Below are 26,888 nucleotides of genomic sequence, written 5' to 3'. Positions count from 1 at the left end.
CATGAGAAGTCATTTCTTATTCCCTTTCAGGAGCAATCACATCTCTGATAATGATATTATTGAAGCACCAGCTCTAACTGCAGCTAGGGATTGGTAGAGCAGCTTGCAAGTCAAACCAGTAAAATAGTACCCAAACACCTGATCTGCAATGCTAGAGGTGTCTCTGTGCACAGCTCTGACTCTGTCATTGGAGGGAAAGCTCTGTGGGCAAGCTGTAGCCCAATCTGCCAGCCCAAACATTGGACAGGTGGAAGATACCACCATCACCTCCCCTGTCAGCAGTAGTCAACCTCTTCACTGCACCAGCACAGCACCAGAGTTTTCCCTCTACCCTGGCTGGCACAAGTGGCAAAGTTGTAAAAGTGGCGGTGCAAACTTTGGTCCATCAATCCCTGCCACTTGCTGACCAGAGAGTTCAGTTGACCCCTCAAGATGTAACAATTCAGCAGGATCCTTCCTATAGGGTAGTGTCAGTTGGCATGTTTGAACATGCTGTTAAATTGTGAACAGCAGGGGGAGAAATACCTTCCCACATTACTTATGAGGGAGTAAATCACACTGAACACAGTGGGACTTGCTCCTTACTAGACCTGCATAAGGTTGCACTTGTAGTTGTTGCTTACTTATGAGGTTGGCAGTCTGTAAGTACAAACCTAAGTATGTCTATTCATACAGAAGTCCCAATAAGCTGCTGATTCTGTTGGGCAAGAAAAGAGAGACCCAAAATTAAGAGATGGAGAGGAGTAAATTGCAATTCCTGGTTGGGTGAAGAGTGGAATTTATATTTATAAAAGAAAATACTGAGCTATAAAATACATACGGTAAACACACTTTTTCGACACCTTTTTTTTTTTTGGCCTCCTAAGCAAGAAACCTGAAGTACTGGGTTCTCTCACCAAAGGAGAAAGAAGAAAATAGAGCGGGGGAAAGCAACCACCTCCTCCTAAATCACCTCAGAGTAACCCGCCCCCTCTCCCACCCTGGTTTCCCCAACGGTTTCCTTCCCAAGAGCCGCTAACGACTTGCTCCGCCCCCTTTCTTCGCCCGCTTATGACAGCAACCGCGCGCCAAGCGCGGAAAGGAGAGGGCAGTTCCGTGCGCTGCTTGCGTAGCCACGCCCCTTTCACAGGAAGACGGCCAATCAAACGGTTTCTACCGTCGCCCTCTTTTACTGCTCCCCCTCCCGCGCTCGCTTTTTTTACGGTATCGCGATAACAGGTAGTCGAGCGGAATGGTTGTTGGGAGTCTTCTAACGGCAGCAATGGACTGAGAAGAAAAGTTAAGAGAGAGAAAGAGAGGAAAAGATTGCGGCTAGCTGTACAGTATTCGGGTCATCATGGAGGTAGCTTCCTTTCACCTCACAGCTCTCTTAAGGCTTTTTTTTTTACGCTTCACGCTGTGGTACGGTCTCCTATGACCCCTGTTTCCTTCACTTAGTGGTACTGTCCACAAGCTCTCCCCTCCAATCTCCCATGCTTGGGTTCTTCCGCCCTGGTTCCCCCCCCCTTCTTCCTCCTCCAGCCCCCCTCCCCATTCCCTCTCGAGTTCATTCCTCCTGGAATGAACATTCTCCTCCCCCCTCCGCTCGCATAATGGTGCATTCTCCGCACAGGGCTTGAAAGGGCGGGAGTTGAAAGGACGGAGTTCAGATTTCTGAGGCAGGGGTGGTGAAGCAACCAAAGTTCGATGGAGCAAGAATTTCAAGGAGCTCCAGGGGCATGCACGCAACCATTAACTCCTGCTCTCATATCAATGAACGTTGACCCAGCTTCCAAGGTGCATTGCCTGAGGACCCCTCAACGTGCAGTATGCTGCATTGCAGAGATAGCCAACGTGGTGCCCTCCAGGTGTTTTGGGACTCCCAGCTCCCATCATCCTTGGCCACTAGCTGCGCTGGCCAGGGTTGGTGGGAACTGGAGCCTCAAACATCTGGAAGGTACACATACATCATACGTATGGCTTTGGTATAAATCGCATTTGCATCCTGTCTGTATTTTGTGGTGGGTGTCCATAGGAACAGCTAGGCCAGTCTCCCATTTGGTTGTTGGTCAGACACAGACATGCTTAGCGCCACAAGGTTGCAGCAGCAGCATGTGTGTGAGGATCGTAACAGACCAAGGTTGTAAATAAGCCAAAAGGCCCTGTAGTGCAAGAGGTTCAGGCTTGGCATCCCTGTGCAAAGCTCAGAAGTGTTGCAAGATTAGCACAGTGACCATTCACAATAGCAGTAATGGATGGTGAACACATCTTGGTAGTTTTCTTTGTCTCTATGCATATAATAATAATAATAATAATAATAATAATAATAATTTATTATTTGTACCCCACCCATCTGGCTGGGTCTCCCCAGCCACTCTGGGCGGCTTCCACCAAACATTAAAATACATTTAAAATATCACAGTTTTAAAACTTCCCTAAACAGGGCTGCCTTCAGGTATTTTCTGAATGTCAGGTAGTTGTTATATCCAGCTGGTTAAGGCAAACCTTAATATATTGGCTTAAGTTGGGGCGAGAACTTTGCTGGCATTGTATATTACAGCTGCATTCCTCATCTATCCTCAGTGTGAAGCGAAGTCCGGTTCTTGCCCATTACAGTGAGAAAGAGAGAGAAAGGAGCACGAGGAGGGGCTGCGCTGGAGAAATTGCTGTTGGAATGTCTCCTTAACCAATGAAAGTGAGTGAGCTCTAAAGCCCCATTTTGACAAGACTGGGAGTAGAAAAATGAACATCCACATTTTGTACGAGATAGGTCTCTCAACATCAGAGAAAAAAGTGGAACCTACAACAAAATGTTGCATTGTGGTGTGCTTTTATTTTCTCTCATACAACTCATTTTCCCTTCTCACCAAAGAAAAACAGGTCAGTCAGCATTCCATACTCAGACCTCATTTTTTGCTACTTTGGGGTTTCTCCCCTCGCCCGGAAGTCCCCCCCTCCCCCATTCGTTCATTCATTTAGTATACCTCAGATATTGTGATGCTGACTTCAGGAGCTGATGCCACCAGCTCCCTGGCCTGGATTTCCTCACTTCTGCTTTCCTTCATGACACAAAGGTCTTAAGTTGTTCCAGAGAATATCGGGCTGAGGCTGTCCCAGCTGTTGATGGTTACTTCAGCTGGTGGTTATATGCTCCATGCCAAAATTCTGTGTTATGCTCTAGTCTCATAAACTGAGGCAGAAAGGACAAGGGATCAGAAAAAGTCTTCTGCTATATTCAGGCATGCTCCAGAATTACCTGGACTGCTCCAGGATTGAATGACTTGCACTGAAATAGTTTAAGTGCATTCAAGCATGTGCATGACATTAACATTGCCACACTCATGTACATACCCAAATGAACTCAACATGTTCAGGCATGCAGCAAAGTGATGTTGACATGCTTTCTTTCCTTCACCAAAGTAAATACAGTTTTTTAAAAAACTGATAAATGACTGTGTGCTGAGTCTGCTCTTCAGAATAGAGGCATCTCAGGTTAACTATGTTATGAATTAACACCATTAAATTAAGGCACTTATTTTTTTAAAAAATGCACAGCATATATCTCTGAGGAACCATGCAATATTAACTGATATTCACCTGGTCCACGTGTCACATTCAACCACAGTTTAAAACAAACTGGGTTGTGTGAAAGAGTTCCTGGGGTGCCCCGCCTCTGCTTCTGCCATGCCATAGACAAAGCAATACAGATTCATGTTTGTCAGAATGTTGTTGTTGTTGTTCAGTCGTTCAGTCGTGTCCGACTCTTCGTGACCCCATGGACCAGAGCACGCCAGGCACGCCTATCCTTCACTGCCTCTCGCAGTTTGGCCAAACTCATGTTAGTAGCTTCGTGAACACTGTCCAGCCATCTCATCCTCTGTCGTCCCCTTCTCCTTGTGCCCTCCATCTTTCCCAACATCAGGGTCTTTTCCAGGGAGTCTTCTCTTCTCATGAGGTGGCCAAAGTACTGGAGCCTCAACTTCAGGATCTGTCAGAATGTACATCAATATAAATGCTCTTATCTGTGCTGCATTGATTTGATAGGAAGTACATATGAATGTGCATGCCTATCTTTGTTCGGGTGCAACTAATATGTAAATTCTTTTTTTTTAATGCAGTTACAGTTGGATTGGGGTGCATGTCCCAAGTGTGTTTCTGATTTTCTGCAGGACTTCCGTAACATTATGTTCATATATAACAAGGAGGATATCTTTCTGTGGAGGTAACATCTGTGCTCTCTCTAAAAACGAAATGTGCATTTTAAAAAGTCTTGTCTATACATTGTGAGTGGGATTGAAGTAAGTTGCAAAAGAGCAAAGCTTGGGTTAATGCCCAGTTTCAGGTGTGTTTGTTTTTTAAGGATTCATAAGAGCTACCTAAACATCCTTCCCATAAGTGTATTGAGTTTTAAAAGCTACCACTACCTGAACAAGGAACACTTACTGAATGTTTGCCTTTCACACAAACAAGCAAAGGCTGTATGAGTGTTCCTGCCCAGGAGTTATGTTGTGGAGGAGTGCACAGTTTTCACAAAGGAAACATTGTGGGACAATGGCTATAATGCTGGACTTGGATCAGAAAGGCCCAGGTTCATATTCCTCATTTACTCAAGGACAAAGCTCTATTTCCCTGCTGTACACCTGGGAGGGAACATAGGATGTGAAACATTAAATATAATGATGTGGGTGTGAGGCGAGTTGAGCACCTGATTATCATAGAAACATAGAATTGTAGAGTTGAAAGAGACTTAAGAGTCATCTAGTCCGGGGGTCAGCAACCTGCGGCTCCGGAGCCGCATGCGGCTCTCTGACAGGTCTCCCGCGGCTCCGGCATGCCCCCTTTCAATGCCCTTTCAATAATAATTAAATGGTTATCGGCAAAAAAAGGGCCAAAAAAACCATGAATAATCCGCATTAACGTTGAACAGCTGGGCGGTCTTTCTCAGCCCTCTCGGGGTTCCCGAGGACAGACCCAAGATTGATGTCCACCTTGACCACTCCCAGAGAGAGGAAGCGACTTCTTCACACCAATAAGCGTGTGGGGAGGGCTGAGCTTTTACCACCTTGGCGTGCCGATTGGCAGGACAGATCGCCCGCCTTGGCGCATAGGCTCGGAGCCAGGGCCTTACCCCCGAGGTAGCCACTGAGGATGAAGGCGGGCACGGGAGAGCAATGCTTCGTCCGGCCAATGAGCCGCCGGGATGCCTGTTCCTGTTTGAGGGGAACATGCCAATGAGGGTGGCGTTAGGGCGGGGAGAAGAAGGAGCTGGGCTTTGCGAGTTATCGAGAGAGAGAGAGAGAGAAAAGAGTCGGGATAATAAAGGTGGCGGGAGGTGGCGGCGGCGGCGGCGATTGGAGCGGCCCCTGTCGGGCGGAATCCTTTTCAAAGCGGCCGCGCGGAGGGCGGAGCAGGCGGGCCAGGCGTCGCCGTGACGGGAGGGCGGTGATGGTCACCGACAGGATGAAGTAGAGCTGCTTTGGGTGGGGGCGGTGAAAACGTCCGGGCTGCTTCTGAAACCTCCGCCAACCGGTGCTTCGCCAGCGCTCGCTGCGGGCGGTGTACATGCTCAAGACGGCCCCAAGGGTGGCTCGGGGGCCCGGAGCCCCGAGGCCGGCGCGCTGCAGTGCCTGGCGTGATTCCCCCCCCAAACCTGTTTTTTGCTTTTTGGCTTTTTGCCTTGCTCTCCCACCCCCTCTCTTTTTCTTCCTCCCCTCCTTTTTTAATCCAAGGGGAGAAATCCCATTTTTAAAACAAACAAACAAACGAAAAATAAACAAACACCCCCCACAGCTGCTGCAGCCACTCTATTTGAATTTTTATTATTACCCTTTTCTCCCTCTATCCCCCCTTTTTCTTTTCTCTTCCCCTTTTGTTTTTGTTTTCAAAAAAAGGAAAAAGAAGAAAAAGATTTCCCCCCTTTATTTTTATTTTTAAACTACTACATATTTTTAATAGATATTCTCCCCACCCCACCCCACCCCCAATTTATATTTTTCCACCCCACTTTTCCATTCCCACCCCCCTTTTTTCTTTCTTTATTAGTTCGCTTGCCAACCTATCTTAGAGGGGGAAGCCCTCTCTCCCATCCACCACACCCCCCCAAAACAACTTTGAGCTGAACCCCAAAAAACGGGGGTAGATCACTGCTGAAAGTAGATCACAGTTTCTTGGGAGTTGGCCACCCCTGGTATAAGACATGTAACTAGAATAAAAATTTAAAAAAACCAAGCAAATAATTGTAATAACTACTGTAATAAAGCACTGCTATAATTATATATAATTTCCCTAAAATTTTGGTTTCATTCGCCTTTCCGTGCTGAAATGTCACAACCTGAACGACCATGGCTTGCCCCCCCCCCCAGTTTTGATCCTGGGTACGCCCCTGAGTCAATGCAAAAAAGTAATAACTTATTCTTGTTGTTTTTACTAATTATACTTTGCATTGGCTCCTATACGTTATTTATTATTATTGCATTAAGGTAAGAAACAATATATGCAGCGTTATATTTGTTTTAAATGTCGCAATGGTTTTGCGGCTCCCAGTTGTTGTTTTTTCCCTTTGGAAACGGGTCCAAGTGGCTCTTTGTGTCTTAAAGGTTGCAGACCCCTGATCTAGTCCAACCCCCTGTAATGCAGGAATCTCAACCAGATCACACATGACAGATGACCATCCTACCTCTGCTTAAAAACATCAAAGGAATGAGAGTCAACCTCTTCTCATGGGGGGGGGGGTCTGTTCCACTAAATTGTTAATAGTAACTTGGTGCCCGTTCCAACATCTGAAACATTTGTTCAACAAGTCCAGTTTTGCTGAAGTGGTTAGTAATATTTGCCTTTAACATAAATACAGTCCAGCAGTATTGTTGTTGACGTCTGTCTGTCTCAAGACAATGGCATTCGCCTGTGGGGGTGAAGTCAAACTGCTGCATTAGCATCACCGAAGTGACTTCCCTGGGGCACGCGTCTGTGCAGTATGTATGGAGGGATTGGGGTGCCCAGACAGTAAGACACACACACCCCTCAGCTTCACAGATGTGATCCAAAGGAAAGCAATACTTTTGGCACCAGCTTGGCTTCAGCCGTTGCCAGATGGAGGCATACAAGTTGCCATTCAACCATCTTAGGGACTCCACTCTGGATTTGTATAGTGTTTACTCCTTGGCCTTGTCTTCTCCCGAAGATATCCCACAAGGCAGCTGGGGTTTAGGAACATAGGTTTCTTTCTCCTAGGTGGGCTTCCCAGGTTGACGAGCCCCATCTGCCCCTCTGCAACACGTGCAGAAACTGCCTTCTTGACCACTGGAATTACTATTGGTCTCTTCCACCCAATCCGTCAGAGCCTGTATTTGCATGCAGGGGAAGTCCCTAATTCACCAAGGGTTTGAGACCCATTGACTACCCTCACCTGGTTTAGCTGGCCAGTCAAATCTGTTCCCAGGGTTCTGGTCGCAGTCGGATACTGAAAGTTTCTAGGAGCCAACAGGTGAAAGCTGAATGTAGGGTGGGGACCATCCAAAGGTGGACAAACTACCTGAGAAGGACCTTAACGTGTCCTCCACCAGAGGAGCTAACCCACCCCATACACCCCAGCAATATTATGATCCTGAAAATGTTCATGAATCAGATTTCACTTTTTAAAAGGCAGTTATGCAGCCGCTAATTCTGTATTATATTTAGCTTTAGCACTGTATTTTAATAGATTTCTCTAGAAGTATCTCTCTGTATATTTAAATAAACAATTTTAGCTTCTTTTTCTTCATTGACAGAGTGGTAAAACTGAGGCATTAGTCATATGACTAAAGATGGCATCCTATTTAGCACAAGAAGTTCAACTTGCTAAAAGACATGAAGAAATGTAAGTATTTATTTCAAACAAAATCCTGCCTCTTAGGAGTTAGGAGAAAGAGAAAAAAACACAAAAAAGTTTGACACCTGTGGCTAAGAATCTGAATTTTTTTCCTAGGCTTTTTTACATTTATACCGTCTTTTTTCTGCATGAGATACTTTTGCTACTATGTAAATACTCCTGAAAAAGTAGTCTCTTAGACCAGCATCATTTTTCCCCAACTTAGCTTCTTGGAAGTTGTAACAATAGAAAACTAAAAAGATTGCCTCAAGGGGGTGCTGTGATGCCAGTGCTGCTCCTCTGATGAAAAATGCTAAGTGAAACCCTGACTATTAATATTGAATATTCTACTTAAATTCTAGCTAAACCTGAGCAATTGGTTTCGGCCTTCTTAAATTCAGTCTGAGGCCTCATTTCAGTCCAGTATTTTTTCTTCATATTGAAACTAAAATTTCAGGATATATATACTAAAACATAAAACATTTATGTTTGAATTAATAACAGTGTATTACTATGCTTTAAATAATTAAGTTCTTTCATTCAAAAAGTGAAATGTAAAATTGAGAATTGTAATGTTTTTTAAAATTGTGACCAAAAAAATCTTCCAGCTTCCACCTTCCAGCTGCTCTGATGTGAATCAAAAGGTGCTGTGGACCAAGGTGCTAGGTACATATTATTCATGTGTGGCATTTGCTGAACCTAGGTTAAGACAATCTGGTGTTAATTAAGGTGACATGCCTTACTGATGAATTTCCCCATTTCCAGTGTTTCTGGATCTGATGGCATCTTTATTTCAATGACTGATGCATCAGAGAGGCTGAGATAATCTGAATTGAAGTGCTTTTTAACTGCTAGTCATTCTGGTCTTGAAGTAACCTGAGAAGGCAGAGCAACGGAAGAAGGCAGAAACAGTTTGCTTAAAAATTTTAATATCTCTGTTTTGTTAGTAACTAACTTCTTGTTTTGAACCTCATATGTTAATTTAATGCCTATTCACTCCATTTGGAAAGATCTTTTTGGAGCGCTTCACATTCCTGTTTTGTTTTCAGCACCCTCAATAATTTGGTGTGCCATAAACTTTACCAGCTCACTGCTTGCTTCTAACTTCAGATCATTTATGAACAAGCTATAAAGCACAGTTCTCAATACTGCTCCTTGGGGGTCTCACTATTTACATCCCTCCATTGTGAGAAATGGCAATTTATTCCTGATCTCTGCTTCCTCTTATTTAACCAGCTGTTGATCCATCGTCTTATCCTGTGACTATTAAGTTTACAGAGGAGCCTTTGGTTGAAGGACTTAATCAAAATATTATTGGAAGATTAGATATATAATGTATTCTAGATAACCCTTATATACATGCTTTGCAACACTCTCAAAGAACTCCAAAAGTCTAGTCAAGCCATTATTTTAGAAGCCATGCTGGTTCTCCTTAACAAGACTTATTCTTCTATATGATTAATCATTTTGTCTTTAAAAAAGCAACCCCATAGAATATAGCAAACTTCTTTCTTTGGCAAGCTTGTTTCTTTGGCAAGCTTGACACTGCTTCATTGTGATTCAGCAGCTGAAACGGCAGGGAGAATTTAGGAAAGAATAAAAAGAGTATAAAAGTTGTCATAAGCTTAGTACCAAAATCTGTGAAAGCTCCTATGTGCATTTCTGACTGTGGCTTCTCAGAGAGGAAATAGCAAATCTTGCAAAGTACAACAAGGGCAATAAAATTGTGGTGGGTGTAATAAGAAGTGGAGACTTAATAGGACTAGACTGAATTAACTAAGAAAAGCAATAATCACCGAGGCAATTTTATTTGACATATGGAGTCTCAGAATGGTTTACAGGAAATTGAATGTAACTGATATTTACTGATATTTTTATTCTTCAGAAGAAATACTTTCTGAGTGTTAGGGCAGCGGTGGAGGGCCTGTGGATCTCCACATATTAGATTCCATCAGCTCCAGTCACTATGGCCAATGGTCAAGGATTATGGGAGGTGTTGTCCAGCAACATGTAAAGCACTACCGGTTCCAACTCCTGCTTTAGGACAGGGACCACAGCTCAGCTGTAGAGCTCATGCTTTGAATGCAGAAAATTCTAGGTTCAATCCTGGTATCAACAGTTGGAAAAAATGGATAATGTAGCAGATAATGGGAGAGAGAGACGTCTGCTTAAGACCCTACCACCATTATGAGGTTCTGAAAGATTTACACTTTCATCCTTATGATGATGTGTAATCCCAAAGTAGATACATTACAGCTTTTCCTGGCTTTCCCCAGCAAAGTATTTTTAAAACTGTTCTGCTACCTTTTTGATAGGCTCCAGAAATCCGCTTCCATTCTGGTTCATGAGGGCCTGTCTCTTTTTGTACAAATGTGGCTTACCCCCAAAGTTCTACAATGCACAAACAATCTAAAGCATTCCTCCCATTACCCACCTTAACCAAGCATTGAGAACCCACAACCCTGTCTGCAGGCCTGGCATATAAAACAGGTAGCATTCTACCATGCAGGCCCTGAACTTGAACATGTTACCTAGGAGTCTAAATTTGGCTTCCAGGGCCTCATGTCAATATTTCCCAACACCCCTAGTGCCAGCATGTACCAAAACTAGTGATTGACCGTATCAGGACAATGCATGATGTTTGCAACCTTCACACCAGGCAGGCAAACACCATACCATCATCAAGCTTGTCACCAATCCATCAAATCTTCCACTACTGGTTGTTCTGTGGGAGATTATAGCCAAGGATGCAGAATTATCCTCATCCGCAGGTAGGGAAAAAACAGCCAGAGAGCCTTTGATCTAAAGCCTATTGATTAGTTTGGGATGTAGAAAGAAACTTAGTGTACAGTTGGAAATGAAGTGGAACTTGGGGGGAGGGACTTTGTAGAAGGGAATATTGAAAAGATCATCTATTTCAGGAAAAGCATACCTGATTATTTACAAATCTTGATTCTGAGGAAGATAAATGGCTATTCCTTTAAATGACAGCCTTCCTTTTGCATATGAACATGGGCTATGTACAATAGCAGAACCCAGTTAACCCATATTATTACTAACAGTACAGTTAGTTATTATTTCTAACTCTGCATTACACACGTCTCTTCGGCGGTGTTCAGTGCTGGGTGTCTCATTTGTTCACAGAGCCTGCTTGTTGTACAACATGGTGGTTGCTTTCTCCACAGGAGCACATCAAGTAAGGGACTTCCTGTGCTTTTCCCCCTCCTTCAGTGCACCCACGCTGTATTCAACATAATTAGAGGAGAAATGGGTGAGGGTAAAAGGTGGCTGTTTTTCTTGCTGTTGTGCAGAAAGAATGGTCTGCCCACTTATCAAAATGTTTCCCTTTTGTAGACTGTCTCAGAGAATGGTGTTGCTTCAGCAGATGGAGAGTCATCTAGGAGACAAAGAAGCTGAGAAGACATGGCAAATACAAGAAGCTGATGCAGCTCATAAAAGAAATGTAGCACTTTTAAATGTAAGTTTTCATCACTTTTAACCAGTAACTGAATAGTGAAATTTCCATATGGCATTTAAAAAACACTGTTTTCCACTGTGTTAATTCCATTAAATTTTATTACATTTATATCCCACCTTTCCCTCCAAGGAGCTCAAGGTGGCATGCATGGTTCTCCACCCCAGTGACAGTGACTGCTATGGGGTCACCCAGCATGCTTCCTGGCTGAGTATTTGAACCCTGGTCTCCCAGGTCCTAGTCATTACTCTAGCTACTACACCACACTGGCTTTCAGATACTGTACTGATAAATTTGTTCAGGACCATATGCAGAAGGAAGCAGAGGTGTTTAACACTGAAGTGTGATGAGCTATTCTTTACACTGTTCATTTCAGACTGCTGTGGCTTACCTTTTGAGGTCCTGAACAGTTTGGGGCTCAAATACCTGCAGCAACCTCCCCAAGTCTGAAGATGTTCAGAGGAGGCTCTTCTCCATTTCTGGGGGAAGTTAATTATGTAGCAACAAAGGAGAAAAAAAGACTCTTTCTTCACTTCATCTTTGGAATTTCCTCCCTGCCCCTGCTAGCAATGTTACAATCATTTCGGTGTTGTGTCAAAACTTATTTATTTGTCCAGGCATTTTTAAGCTGATTTACTGTCCGTCTTCTCTGCTTGTTTTAGCTGTCCCTGTATGCTTCTGATTGTGTTGTTTTATTTACTTTTGGCATTATTCCTTGTTCTGTCTCTCCAATCCATCTGAAGCAGGAGTGGCTGTGCAGGTGCAGTGCCAGTGACTAGAAGCAGTGATTAGCTGGATGAGGATCAGTGAACAGGATTCAGTGAGCCTGAATTCTGATAAGTCCATGCAGTGAGATTGGGAGAGGAGAGCCTACTCATGATCCCACCAGTGAGCATGATAGGGCAGGGAGTGTCATTTATTTGTTTGTTTGTTTCACAAAATTCATATACCACTATATTGTTAGGGGGAAATATACATATCCTTTTGGTGACCAGACTGTGGTCATGGTTCTAAAAAAAAACCAAAAAAAAAACCCACCTCTGCCTGAAGCTGAAACACAGGAGGAGAATTACTAGGTTTGTCTATAACTAATGTGTGTGTTTAGGTTAATATTGCTCTTTCCAGGATGTTGGCTTTGAGTCTTCATTAAACTTAATTGAAATTATCAGTAATGTTGCAAACTCTTTTTAAAATTAACTCTCACCCCAATTACTGCAACCTTCTCTCTAGTCTTCCATTGCCCTACCTCTCAGTCCCTTAACCAATATCCAGTATTCTGCAGCCAAAGCTATTCACCTCTGTTGTCGTTCTGATTATATGGGCCTGGTCTTTCTCCCTTGCTTCTCCTTTGTCTCCTAGAATATGTGATGCCATATTGATTAGTTGATTGTAAGCTTCTTAGAGCAAAAGGTCTGCCTTGACATACCCACATGGAACAAAACAATGCCCAAATATCTGTTTAAAGATCAAATGAAGATGTGTGAGTGGAGGCAAATGTTCAGATGTTCAGAATTCCATTTGTCATCTCAACTACCCTCTCTGTTGAATATAAATGGAGAGAGAGAGAGTAATGCAGTACCACTTTTTAATATTCTGGGTCTTGTAATTGTTTATACTTTTGTTTCCTGGGTCTCTTGCTGTTATTTTTCTTTATCCTTCCAAGATAGCTAAGACTGATTCAGAATGTGGAAAAATAATTTCTGGTTTTTTGACTTTCACCCAAAGATAAAGGATAACTTAAAGTGATCTATTTGTGCTATGCTGAGAGAATCTGATCTCGGGTTCATTTGGTTCTCAGCATAGTCCTTAGCCCTCAAATGCTTACCAGCATGTTGGTTAAGATCGGATATTTTTGTTTCTGCCTATTAGTATGACAACTAAGTTGTTTATGGAGGGAATGATTATATATTGGGAGGATGGGAACCCTGTGAGATGCAGTGGTACAAAACATGTGCACAGGAACACATCCCTCCCCACCAAAAAGCAGGTTCCCTGTAGATGGTCCAAAATGTGGTCCTTCATGTTTTTCTTCTTTTGAGAACAAAGATGGAATCTAGAGTGAAGCAGTCTCAGGAGCTGGATGTCACCATTTTATATGTTGCAAAAGTCTTCTGCTTCTTCTAGCAGTAATTTTAGCTCGCAGTGTCTGAAGCGTTTAACAGTGAGGTGCAGAAATACTGTGTGTGCTCCAGGCTATGAAGACTTATCTACTCGCTCTCATACAGAACATTCTGCAAAGCTAAATCAGTCCTCTGGGCACTTCTGTAGTCCTTCCGAGGAAGGTGATATGAGCTCATGATATTTCTTTCGCACTTGCTTGCCCATTCCAGCAAAGGCCATCTCCACAAATTTTATGACAAAACATTGCTCTAGGAGTGAGCCAAGACATGAGAAATCTTACCGTCTCTTTCTATGGTCTGGCTCAAATTCAGCAGGTTCGACTGTCTCTAAGGAAACCATTTCCAACTGGCTGATTGCTGACTCTTCCCTTTAGGCAAGCATAAACACAAGATTGCTTTTGGATATAAAGGATTTTTCTTCTGTTGTGAAATAGCTTATAGTTTTCTTTTTCAAATAAGAAGCTTAGCTAGTCCACTGACTGTAGCCCACCATGTATTTGTTAACCACTATGGTTATATTGGGCCTAGCAACTTTCCTAATTCCTCATGGTGGTGCCCCTGATTTTGTAGGGCATTTCTTCCCCATCCCCCACTTAAAAAGAAATATGTACATGCTTTATCTCTCACGGACATACATATATATTTGCAACTATGCCTTAACATTCACCTGGTTGCTCTTCTAGTGCATGTTGTGGTGTCATGTTTTGTGACAGTGTGTCTTTGTTTTACTTTTCTAGAGACATCCCTGGGGCAGTACAGTCTCAAAAGAGTGGGGATGTGTCACCTCTTTCTTCGGGAAATGGGAAATTACTTCCCTTTAATTGCTTTGTTCTAAACATGTTATGACAGATCACCCACTCATCCACTCTGCTCTTTTTGGAGCTGAGGGTTCTGTAACCTTCTTGTGCATATTTTCAGTTCAGTGCCTATGAAATTATTTCTGTCAGGAGCAGAAAGGGAAATTTGCACATGATGGGACTCCTAGTTCTTCACAAGAACTGGCATTTGGCTACATTTTGATAGAATGAGCAGTTTAGAGCTTGGAGAAGTCCCAATATGATATTTTAGAAGAAAAAATAGGGGAAGATGAAGGTTTGTTTGGGGTGGGGAAGGGTTGCCATGGCCGACCATCTGTGGCAGACCATATCACATAAAGCTAAGTATATCATATGCACAAAGACATCATAAAACAGTGACCACTCACCTCATGTGTACCAATATATAGATGTCTGCCCTGTTTCCGCATCTGTTATATATAGAAGGCCACCCTATGGGTAGATCAGGATATGTAATGTATGCTACTTCAACAATGTGAAGCAGGGGCCAATGATGAAATTGCTGCTCTGTGATGAATGCCTGGTTGATTCTATACCTTATATATTTTGCATTCCACATTGGTGAAGAAAGAACACACTTAATCCAACTTGCTGAAACCATGCACCTATTTTTTTTTAAAAAAATTACATATAACAATTCCTATGTAACAGACTTTTTGGGGGACGGTGATAGCCAGTGTTAGCCATACCCAGAGTAGACCCATTGAAATAAATGGACGTGTTCATTAATTTTGGTGTGTTTACTTTGAATATGATTTAGTTGACTATCACCCTATATATGTATTTTTAGCCACCAGGTATACAAATGAAAACAATTGCTTGCAGTGAATGATAATAGTAGTCTGTTGATATCTGTAGGTAAAATATTATAAGCTCTTTTAAGTTAGTGCAGAATATTCACTGTTTACCATCACAGTGTGCTGAATAATTTCTCTCAAGTGTCAAAAATGTTAGAACATTTGAGGAAGGAATAAAAGCATATGTATGACCATCAAAACAAATTGTCTGGCAGGAAAATGCAACTTTAGTGAGTTTAGATGTATTAATTTTATTCTGGCTTTAACAGGCATGCAGCACTGCAGATGCTTTCTGATAACAAAATAAAACAGGAACGAGATCCATGCAGAATATTATATTAGAACCTTGAAAATAAGGTTCAGGTTTATGTGCCAACTTTTAAAAATTATTCCCAATAGCAGGCATTGTACATTTCACAGTTACCATGTGGAGAGTTGTTAATTTGGCTTTCTCAGAAATACACCGATGCCATGATGAGGTGTCATTGTATTTGCCTGCATTCAAATGAAACCGAGTAAAATTACTTCTGTTATGCTTTTAGCTATGAAAAGAGTTATTACTGCTCTCTTGGTTACAACTAGAATTTTGTACTTCCAAAACAGAAATGGCTGAAACACAAGTATTAAAAATTGGTTTGTTCTCTTGGTTTCATTAAAGGGAGGAGAATTTAAAAACGGAAATAAATTGATTCTTTGACATTCAAAAGGCATTTGGGTTGCAATCCTATTTACACATATTTGAGAGTGGGTCGCTGGGACCTGTTTCTACTTAAGGATCGAGCAGTTAATCCAGTATTTTTGAATGTTAGGATAATACTTCCGAGATCTTTAAAGCTAAAGCTAAAGTTGTCTGGTTTATTCAGTGGTGGCTATCTAGTCTTTTATATATTACATGTGTTTGGATGATCAATGTATTTGAATGGCTTTGTATGATTTTATAATTTTACTGTATTAACGTATGCCAATAAAGGCTAGTAGTAGTAGTAGTAGTAATAGTACTTCCTTCTCTCACACACAATTCCTTAAGATGGGTAGTACTAGATTAAAATTATAATTACTGTGAAATAATTATAAATACCAAAACTGATTAATTAACTCCACCCACAGCCAGGAAATACATCTATGACTAACAAAAGAGCAGAAAATAAGTGTCTGATACTATATGGCTGTAGAAATTAGGCAATCGATCAGATGTTCTCACCATACTCTCTTTAAAATATGGAATGAGAAGCAGTTTTGTAGATTTTGAATGTGGAATTTGTATTTTATTTCTTCTTTTGCTTCCTCCTTGTTTGGGTATGTAAACCACTTAGAGATTTCTGCTGAAATACGAAGTGGTATATAAATGAACTAAAGAAATATAAATAAAAATATATAAATAAGGCAGAGGAGGGTGGTATCATTAACAAAGCTGGTGATACCTCTTGAACACCATAAGCATCATTTGCAACTTTTAAGCTTCCAAATTAGATTTCATCTTCCCAAAACAGATTATTTTCTAATATTAGAAACCTCATTTTGCCTTTCCATCTGCACTTCTGGTTAAATCGCATAGAAATCAATGAATGGAGTTATTGATGTTCTTCAACTAGATGCTCCTTATTTCTTATAATGCCTGATAGTATGCTACCCAGTTCACAAACTTCCTTAAAACGTACTCAGGGATGCTCTTCTTTAATTTATCGATGCCAAGGTACAAGTGCTCAATAGCTTCACTGTTCTGTCCTATCACAAACTGAAATAATTTCCCCAGTGCAGATCAGGTGAGACCTTGTCCTCATCGTGTGCATACCACCTAATCAATAAATGTTCTTCAAAAGCTAACCCCCACCCACTATGCACCAATGTGTGCTGTCTTCATGGCACCTCTGTATCAGATAATGTACAGGAACTGTTCAGTCTGTTCCCACCTTTGATGCTACTTCACTATTTTGCTAAAGATTAAATTTCATTAGAGCCAGTTTAAATCAGAATCATTTATGACAGGACTGAACTGACTGAGATCAGTTACAGAGGCCCTGCTTATATGCCTGTCAGTAGTGGTGGTTAGGATGGCCAATACAAAAGATGGGCCCTTCCTTCTTAGTTGAATTCCTTCCCTTTCTCAGTGGAACTCCTTCCTCATATTGGTATGATTGGCTCCCTTGCTGTTCTCTTTTAGATAATCCCTGAAGATGCTTCATTTCAGTCTGCTTTTAATTAAGAGGGTAGGTTAATATATTTGTTGTTGTTGTTGTTGTTCAGTCGTTCAGTCGTGTCCGACTCTTCGTGACCCCATGGACCAGAGCACGCCAGGCACGCCTATCCTTCACTGCCTCTCGCAGTTTGGCCAGACTCATGTTAGTAGCTTCGAGAACACTGTCCAACCATCTCATCCTCTGTCGTCCCCTTCTCCTTGTGCCCTCCATCTTTCCCAACATCAGGGTCTTTTCTAGGGAGTCTTCTCTTCTCATGAGGTGGCCAAAGTACTGGAGCCTCAACTTCAGGATCTGTCCTTCTAGTGAGCACTCAGGGCCGATTTCTTTGAGAATGGATAGGTTTGATCTTCTTGCAGTCCATGGGACTCTCAAGAGTCTCCTCCAGCACCATAATTCAAAAGCATCAATTCTTCGGCGATCAGCCTTCTTTATGGTCCAGCTCTCACTTCCGTACATTACTACTGGGAAAACCATAGCTTTAACTATACGGACCTTTGTCGGCAAGGTGATGTCTCTGCTTTTTAAGATGCTGTCTAGGTTTGTCATTGCTTTTCTCCCAAGAAGCAGGCGTCTTCTAATTTCGTGACTGCTGTCACCATCTGCAGTGATCATGGAACCCAAGAAAGTGAAATCTCTCACTGCCTATATAACAAATATATTTGTTACTGTATGTTTTTCAGTGGCTCTGAGTTAGGACTCCATATACTTTTGACTGGCTTGAAATAAAATGGTTTATACGACTGGTTTAATATTCGAATGGTCAGTTTTCATATTTGTTTTTCAGTGTTTTATTCTGCATCACTTTGGGGAAAGAGTTGCCTTTTCAGAGGCTACCAAGGAGTAGTTTCCTAAACAAATTAAAAATGGTCTTACAAAACTAAGAATGCACCACACTCAGGACCACATAAGTCCATCATTGTTTAGCAGAAATCGCATCAATGCCATCTGAGGAGAGGGATTGGCTAATTGGTAATGTGCTGTCTCATTTTATTACATGGCACAGAATATAAAGCAGTGAATTGTTTAATACTAAATGGAGCCCGTGTGAAAGACAGAATGCTGGATGTGGACTGAGAATGTTTAGATTCAAACCCTTTTTGAACTTCACTGGGTTACCTCATACCAATCACTCTCTCTCTCTCTCAGCCTAGCCTGCCTCACAGGGTTGGCATAAGTATAAAATGGGATGGCAACCCCCTTAGAAGGTGTGTGAGAAACAGATGTGATAAGTAAAGTAAGCTTTTAGAAATATAGGCAGTGCTGAATCTTTTCTGAAGGTATTTTGAAGCACTGTTACTGGAGCAGCATTGTAGTTTTGTAGTATTTTTCATTATCACCTGAAGCTAGTGGTATTTGGTAGATTTCCAGGGGGCTGTATGTGGCCTTTCCTTGTCACCTTCTCTGTTCCCTTTACTCCCAGCTGCCTTTTGAAACTTTTAAAAACCCAAAATGTTTTATATCGCAGTATCCAAAAAAACTGCACTTGATATGCCAAAGGCATATTATATTACTGCTGACTTTTAAAATATTGAAAAGGTTTGCCAAAAGCAAAACCCTGTTGCCAAACCTTAAAGTGAAAAGACACATACAAAAGACATGGTTGCCTTTAGCTATCAGCAGCATGCAAAGGTGCCATCTAATCTTTCAGAGACATCATCCCACCCCCAAGGCACATTTCAGCTCCCAGCAACAAATTCTGTCAGTTCCTGTCATTAAATCAGTGCTCTGGATGACAATAGACTTCAAAATATGCTAAAACTGGATAGGAGCAACAAAAAGACACATCTGGTATGTAGGCTGTGCCAAAGTGCCCTTCTCAACTAAAATCAAGTGAGCCAGAGCTATTTTCTCTTGCCCCAAAGTACTTTACTTTCCTACCATCACACACACACACACACACGCACACACACACGAAACAAAGTGATTTTGGACAGGATTGCGTAATGCTGTGGAAATCTTCCTAAGAGCAGTGCTGTGGAGTGGAGCATGCCACAGCAAGAATACTTTGCCATACAACACCCTAGAAAACCAGGGTTAAATGGAGTCTGAGGTGTCTTGCTATCATGACAGTTGATCTCTTCAGGCCAAGGAGAAAACGTTTTGATAGGTGTCGTAAGAGTCTGCATTTCATGGTGCATCTGTTCTGTCATTTAATCTCTGGAGCTGTTAGTCCGAGATTGCGAACCACCCCTTTTAGCAAAATCGGGAGGGTCTTACACTTCTATAAATGCATGAGTGTGGGAAGGAGGAAAGGTTATCTTGCATTTCCTCCCCTGTCTCATCATGTTCACAATCGCTCACTTCGTCATTCCTTTCCCATTGCTGCCTGCAATAAATTGGGTCTAGATCTCACAACCCCTGTTTAGGCTGGTTTAAATTTAACGGTGACATTCAAAGTGGCTACTCCGCTCCTGGCGAGCATCTCTTTGTTTTGATCCTGCTGCACCAGGATCCCTATTCTTCTGAGCTGCCATGTTTTGGGAATGATGGGAAGTCCCTTTGGGGAATTTCCTCCTTTTTTAACTTAATTTTTAAAAAATGCCTTACTCTTCACACTCACTCTCTGCTCCCGACGATGCCATCTGCTATGCTCTCCTTCCATCTCTGTTCAGCACTGGCTCCTTCACACCCCACTCCCACGCCCCTTCCCATCTCTCTTAATTTGCCCAAAAGGCCTGCGCTTGATCTCTTTAATGTTTGTGTATGAAAGCCCACAAAAAAGAGGGGGGTGTCACAGCTTCGAGGAGGTGCTTCCCCCTCCCGCCCCCAGATTGAGTCTAGTTCTCTGTGAACCCAACACATGGAAAGTGGAAGCCCATGTGCAAATTTCCTAAGAAAAGCTAATAGAGGTGAGTTTTCATTGGAGTTTGAATGTCTGGTGAACAGCTTGCTGCCTTTCTACATCTTTGTGCACATGTTATGCATGCATATTAGCAAGTCATCTTTGTCTTGAGCAGGGGAAGAGCTTCAACAAAATTGCTGTCTGTCTTTGTAGCTCCGTTACTTTGTGGCTTTCTTTCGGAAAGAATATTGGCTTCATCACATGTGCGCAGCAAATGCTTTCACTCCAAATGGTGAATCATCTTAACTGTAAATTACCCCCAGCGCATAAAGTTCAAATCATGCAGTCAGCGCTCTCAGTAAAAAGTACCTCAGTAATAAAAACAGCTCTCAAAGTCTGAAGGGTGTTTGTCAGGGTACAGCTGATTCATTTAAAATCTCTGTAATGTTGCATACCTTATTCCTCAAAGTTCTCTCCTTGAAGGATTTGTCTTCACTTTCTAAGACAACCACGTTTGAGAGATTTAGATGTTTCCGGGGAGGCAGGGATGCAACATTGCTGGGTATAACGTATTTTTTGAACTCCCATTGCCATGAGTGAGAGCTATCTCATATGCAATAAAGAAGGAGGTAGGAAATGAAACGGCCCATGAGTACCAGGAAGAGCTGCAGAAGAACGTTCATCCTCGGGACACCCACAGCAGAGATTCTTTCCAGCCAACATACGGGTGCACATTTGTGTCTTGAGACTTGTAAAGAGCTTTTGAAGCTTTGACTCTTTTTGGTCATTAGTTGACTCTCACGCACCTGTGACTCAAGCACTGTGACCAAGAGACAAACGAAACCATTTAAGAACAAGAGTGGATTCAAGGAGCTGGAATGGAAGAAGCTGGTTTCAGTGATGACACGTGTCAAGAAATCTAATACCCCAACCCTACATATTTTTGTAAAAAAGACGTTTGCTAGCCACAAAATGCTGGTTCATTAATGAGGACTTAATTCTGGGATTTCTTTTTACTTTCCCCAAATCCCTTGAAAATAATAAAAGTTATAAATATAAAAGGGGCCCGCGAGGAGCACTGGAATGTCTGTCTGCATTGGTAGCATATCCAGAATGCTAGTATAACAACAGTTGTGATATTGTTCTGGCTGCACACCCATTATTAAGCACTTAACTTATTCAATGGATCAGCAGAGCCTTCAATTCCAATAAAATTGTAGCTTATTGGATAAACTGTTTCGATAGTTGTTTTTGCTTCTTGCTCAGTCACTCATGAACCACTTTCCTGTGCAGTGTCTTCCTCTTGTTGATATAATAGCTTTGTTGAAGTATGTGAAACAGCTGATCCCTGTATGCAAAGCCATTCCTGAATCGGAAAATCAGTTGCTGGAGTACAGCAAAAAAAAATGCTTTTCATAAGATTATTGGAACTAACACCAGTAAACATACTCATCCAAATTGTTGCTGGGGTTTTTTGGACATTTTTAGGGTTTGTACATTTTCTCAAGGCACACGGGTGGTGCTCTGGTCTAAACCACAGAGCCTAGGGCTTGCTGATCAGAAGGTCAGCAGTTCAAATCACCTCGATGGGGTGAGCTCCCGTTGCTCGGTCCCTGCTCCTGCCAACCTAGCAGTTCAAAAGCACATCAAAGTGCAAGTAGATAATTAGGTACCGCTGCTCTGGTTCGCCGGAAGCGGCTTAGTCATGCTGGCCACATGACCCGGAAGCTGTACGCTGGCTCCCTCGGCCAATAAAGCGAGATGAGCACCGCAACCCCAGAGTCGTTCGCGACTGGACCTAACGGTCAGGGGTCCCTTTACCTTTACATTTTCTCAAAAATTTACAATTTTTGTGAAGTGTCTTGCTTACCAAGTATAATAAAATCAGACATTGGTCAAACTGAGTTTTGCCAAAATCAAAGAAGGTATTTAGTGGGAGACCTAGTGAGACAAATTTATATTTTGGGGCAGGGATACACTAACAGAGTGTATCCTCTCTTGTGAGTCCCTCTCATGCATCCCTTTCGTTCTGGAGAAGTCCTTATGCACCGTGGTACTAAGCATTTTAGGATTTTAATGGTGTTAACTAGAATCTTGAACTAAACTTGGAAACATACAGGAAGCTAATGGTGCTGATATAAAAAGAGTATTATGCTATAAAAAGCCCTTGTTCTTTCTTCTCTTTAGATTGTATATCACTTGAGACAGTGATCTGTGATTTCTTTATACCTCTTCTGTACAGGCACCATGTACATTGATATCACTTATTGTCAGGATGCTGTCAGAGGCTCCCGGCTGGTTGCCCAGGAAAGTATAAAGACAAGGAAAAGTTTATTACCATCCTATTTTATTTCAATCTTTGCAGAGAGGGGCTATAGAACTCAGCCTCTTGGATAATGGCGTTGTCCTGAGTGAATCGCCGCCACCCCCCGTCTTTCCCACTTCCTCATTCGTCATTATCATGTTCTCTATGGGCACTGCTACACGCCCTCTGTCTTGGAGCTCTTTGCTCTCCTACTTTTAAGACTCGCCGGATTCTGGGAGGTGGAGGGTCTGGAATAGTTTCTGATGACAACATGTCAGCCAGCTGTTCCGGGTCTCCCACAATTTCCCAACTTTTCACTTCACCTGCCTCTGAGCTGCGAGCTCCCTCAAACCCCTGTTGCAACCATACTGTCTTCCTCTTCTTCCTCCCTGGAAGGGTCAGGATGAGGAGGCAGTCTCCAACATTCCTCCTCTGCCCAGTCCCTGGCACTTATACATTACTTACAGCATGTATGGCTACAGAAGTATTCTGACTTCCATGATTGCTTAAAAAAAAAAAATCTGCTTAGCGGTGCATTTCAGTACATGTTTAATCAGAACTAAGCCTCATTGAGTTCAGTGGGACTTACAGTGGTGCCCCACTAGACGAAAATAATTTGTTCTGCGAATTTTTTCGTCTAGCGTTTTTTTTCGTCTAGCGAAGCGGCAATGACAGCCGCACTCCACTAAACGAAAAAAAAAGACGAACATTTTTCGTCTTGCGAAGCAGCCCCATTGACTTTTTCGTCTTGCGGGGCAGCTTCCGCTAGACGAATGCCGTTCGTCTAGCGAGTTTTTCGTCTAGCGAGGCATTCGTCTAGCGGGGCACCACTGTATTCCCAGCTAAGTGTGTTTAGCACAGGTGGGGAAACATTCAGCCTGTGTGTTACATTCCCTCATGGCAGCTTTCTGGGATCTGCATGCCAATAATGGGTGGGACAGGATGCAGAGGGTGGAACAATGGGTGTGACTCTTGCCTTTGTACAGTAGTGTCAAGGACTGGACAGAGGCGGAACGGTGGAGACCGCCTCCCTAGCCTGAACCTTCCAGAGAAGAGGAAGACAGTATAGATTTACAACAGTGGTTTGCGGGAGGTCACAGCTCAGAGGCGGATGAGGGGAAAAGTTGGGAAATAATGGGAGAGGAGGAGAGGGCAGAGCCGGACCAGCTGGCTGACACGTTATCACTACAAAATAAAAAATAATAAAAATTCCTTCCAGTAGCACCTTAGAGACCAACTAAGTTTGTTCTTGGTATGAGCTTTCGTGTGCATGCACACTTCTTCAGATACACTGAAACAGAAGTCACCAGACCCTTATATATGAAGAAGTGTGCATGCACACAAAAGCTCATACCAAGAACAAACTTAGTTGGTCTCTAAGGTTCTACTGGAAGGATTTGTTTTATTTTTTATTTTGTTTTGACTATGGCAGACCAACACGGCTACCTACCTTAACGTTATCACTAGATAGCATTCCAGACCCCACCCCCTCCCAGAACCCGGCAAGCATTGAAAGTAGGAGAGCAAAGGGCTCGGAGACAGATGGCCCTAAGCGGCCACCGTAAGGTGAGTGGTGCTGTTGATGAATGAGAGAAGGGGGGGGGTGGAGATTTACTCAGAGCAACACCATTACTCCAAGAGGCTGCATTTCTAAGCCTCTCTGTGAATATTGACAATATTGGTAAGAACTTTCCTTGTCTTAGCCATTCCTGGCAACCTACTGTGGGGGGTTGGATCCTCTGTCGCCTGACAGGTAGTCTACATTCCACACATGGGAAAAGTCAGAGATTTCCACACATATGTATCTCTCCATCTTTTTCCCAACAAGCAAAAGTTATTGCAGTCCACGGACCCATTCTAGCCAGACCAAAGCATTTGAGGAGGACATGGAATAGGGATGGTGCAGGGTGTGGCCTAAGGGAAAAGGATGTTCCCACAGGAGTGGCCCAGAGAGAGTTCTGAGTGCCAGATAAAAGGGACCTGGTGGGCCCATTTGGCCTCCAGACCTGACATTCCTCGCCCCAGTATATAATATTGCTGCTTTGTTGCATGTGTGTGAATTCTGGCGCTTGCATGTGTTGCAGGATATAAAAACAGCAGGGGAAAAGCTACAGTCGAGAGAGCACTTACTTCTGCACCCTGACATTGTTAATCTTGAGGTAAGCCTAAGGCCAAACTCCCAGCTTTCCATAGTCTTTAATGCAAACTTTTAAGCCAAAGATAGCCAAAATAGTGACCTCCAGATGTCATTGTGCTCCAACTGCTTTCATTCTTGACCATTGGTCATGCTGGCTGGGGCTGAAGGGTGAGCCCATCAACATCTGGAGGGCACCACATTGGCTACTGCTGCCTTAAGCTCTTCATGATGTTGTTAAAATGCAATCACTGCTGTGCCCCTGGTGCTCTGCAGCCTCTTCAGATGATTTCATTATATTTAAGATTCTTTGTTGGAATAGAAATTCAGCCTCTAATACTCCATTAGTTGGATGTTAAATTCTATTTATGTTATGTCACAGTTTTCATTTCCAATACATTGTATACTGCTGTTTTCAGAATCCAGAACATACAGTGGTGCCCCGCTAGACGAAAATAATTCGTCCCGCGAAAATTTTCGTCTAGCGGGGTTTTCGTCTTGCAGAGCGGCAATGGGAGCCGCGCTCCGCAAAAACGAAAAAAAAAAGACGAAATTTTTTCGTCTTGCGAGGCAGCCCCATAGACTTTTTCGTCTAGCGGGGCAGCCTCCCGCTAGACGAATGCTTTCGTCTAGCGAGTTTTTCGTCTAGCGAAGCATTCGTCTAGCGGGGTACCACTGTATTGGGATTCATGAGGTTCGAAGCTGTATTTCCATTATCACTTGATTCATATTTTGGCATTTTCTCAGTAGTGCTAAGAGACAATTTCAACATTGTCCCCTCAGCCACACTGTGCTGTATTTCAAAAATTCTCCAAACTTAAAGAAGTACATCCAAGACACAGTATGACTGAGGGAACAATCCTCTGCCTACTTCCTAACATCCAGGTTTCTCAGAGGTGGACAAATAACCTCAGAAACTGAGCAGTATAGAGACAAGCACCAGACTTCCTCCTGAGAGTTGGCTCTCTGACACCCAGAGACAAGGCTCTACTCCTCTCACTCTGGGTCTTAGTGACTATAAATTCAGATGGCTAAAGCCAGAGCAACTTTGCAAGCACTAGACATTTTCAGTTTTGTTTTGAACTATGTTGTCATTACTTTGTTTGGTGTTGTGGCTTTATAACACATAAAACATCCTCAAACTATTTGAACCCAATTAACTCAAAATCCTTTAAAATCCTTGTATTTATGTACATGCCAAACCTTTCTAGCAACTACATAGTTAAAATGTTTTAGATAAGGACTTTATTGTTAAGAATTCTGGGAATAACCTTGTGATTCTGAAAAATATAACTCCTGTGTATAAATGAAGGAAACAATTATAATGTTCAAGGATTACTTTTCTAATACATAATTCACCACAAGAGGGCACATCCAATCATTGCAAATTTACTCCAGGCATTGAAATCCTTCCAGCCTCCATTATATTGTATAATTGAGGGATTTGAGAATTAGCACCAAAGTAGTTTGGCCTTTTCTAAATTACTTCACACGTAAAACAGGCTTTAATGACACATTTTATGTTTGGATTGTTTTGTGATGGGCTTGTAAACAAAGTAGATTATGTTGTGAAGCCAAGTTAAATTGCATATTGTGTTTTGTCTTTTCTAGACTCTTTACTGGGCAAAAGTAGAAGAATCCATCCCTAAGTGGGAGCCATTTTTTTTAGGAAGAACACAAGCCCCTATTGGGGTTAGAAAAATCAAGCCAACAAAGCAAAAGACAGATTCCCCCAAGAGATAAACGAAAATCAGGTCTGTGGGAAGGATCTGCTCATTCTTCCAAATGGTGGGTTATTAAATGGTTCTTTAAATTTTTGTTGGATAAGCTACATGAATTCTGAATCGGCAATGAAGAGTTCTCCCCCACCAGCCTGTTTATCTACAGGAGAGTGACCTTTGTATCAAACATGGAGGACATCAAACATCAAGATGAAAACTCAGCTGTTCAACGGTTTAGTCAAGATGAGCAAATATGAAATCTTACCCTTCAGAGGTAAGATTCAGAAGCATCTTTTCCCAATAAAAGTGGAAGCAAATGCCAATCCGACTGCCCCATGAGAAGATTTGTTTCATGAGTAAGGCATGCATTTCCCATAATTTTGGCAAGCTGGATTTAGCTGGTTGCTGGGGAATTAACAGAACCCTGAGTGACAGAGGCTGAAGAAGAAACCCAAGGAATTTGAACATTCCCACATAACTTAACCATGCCCACCTCCCCAGTCATGTTTGGTCTATAGGCATATCTTATGTGGCTAAATATTGCTCCGCTCTCATACTGTATTTCAGTTTGGATCCAGCTGGTGTAAAAGGATTTGACCACAGGATTTTAGAATTTTCCAGCACTGAACTCAGCTTTGTGTTTGGGATAGATTCTCCATCAAAAGTATACAGCAATAAAAGGCCACATTAAGCTA

At 42.4% G+C, this 26,888-nt stretch overlaps 1 protein-coding gene across 4 annotated transcripts; it reads left to right on the top strand.

Moving 5' to 3' along the window:
• Positions 1–1,217: 1,217 nt before the first annotated feature.
• C2H3orf14 (chromosome 2 C3orf14 homolog) lies at positions 1,218–26,888 on the top strand. Of its 4 annotated transcripts, none has more exons than XM_033141318.1 (7): positions 1,218–1,342; positions 2,563–2,674; positions 7,746–7,834; positions 11,180–11,303; positions 24,423–24,497; positions 26,084–26,260; positions 26,360–26,467. In XM_033141318.1, exons 3-6 carry the CDS (start codon positions 7,782–7,784, stop codon positions 26,213–26,215), a joined length of 384 nt encoding a protein of 127 aa, XP_032997209.1. In that variant the 5' UTR covers positions 1,218–1,342; positions 2,563–2,674; positions 7,746–7,781; the 3' UTR covers positions 26,216–26,260; positions 26,360–26,467. The 4 variants fall into 4 exon arrangements, with proteins under 4 accessions (XP_032997209.1, XP_032997207.1, XP_032997206.1 ...); XM_033141316.1 differs by adding an exon at positions 4,098–4,201 and having other exon boundaries at positions 26,084–26,467; XM_033141315.1 differs by having other exon boundaries at positions 26,084–26,888.

Source organism: Lacerta agilis, chromosome 2, assembly GCF_009819535.1.
Source record: "Lacerta agilis isolate rLacAgi1 chromosome 2, rLacAgi1.pri, whole genome shotgun sequence".
In the NCBI taxonomy this organism is placed as follows: domain Eukaryota; kingdom Metazoa; phylum Chordata; class Lepidosauria; order Squamata; family Lacertidae; genus Lacerta; species Lacerta agilis.
This window is presented reverse-complemented; position numbering and strand designations above follow the sequence as displayed.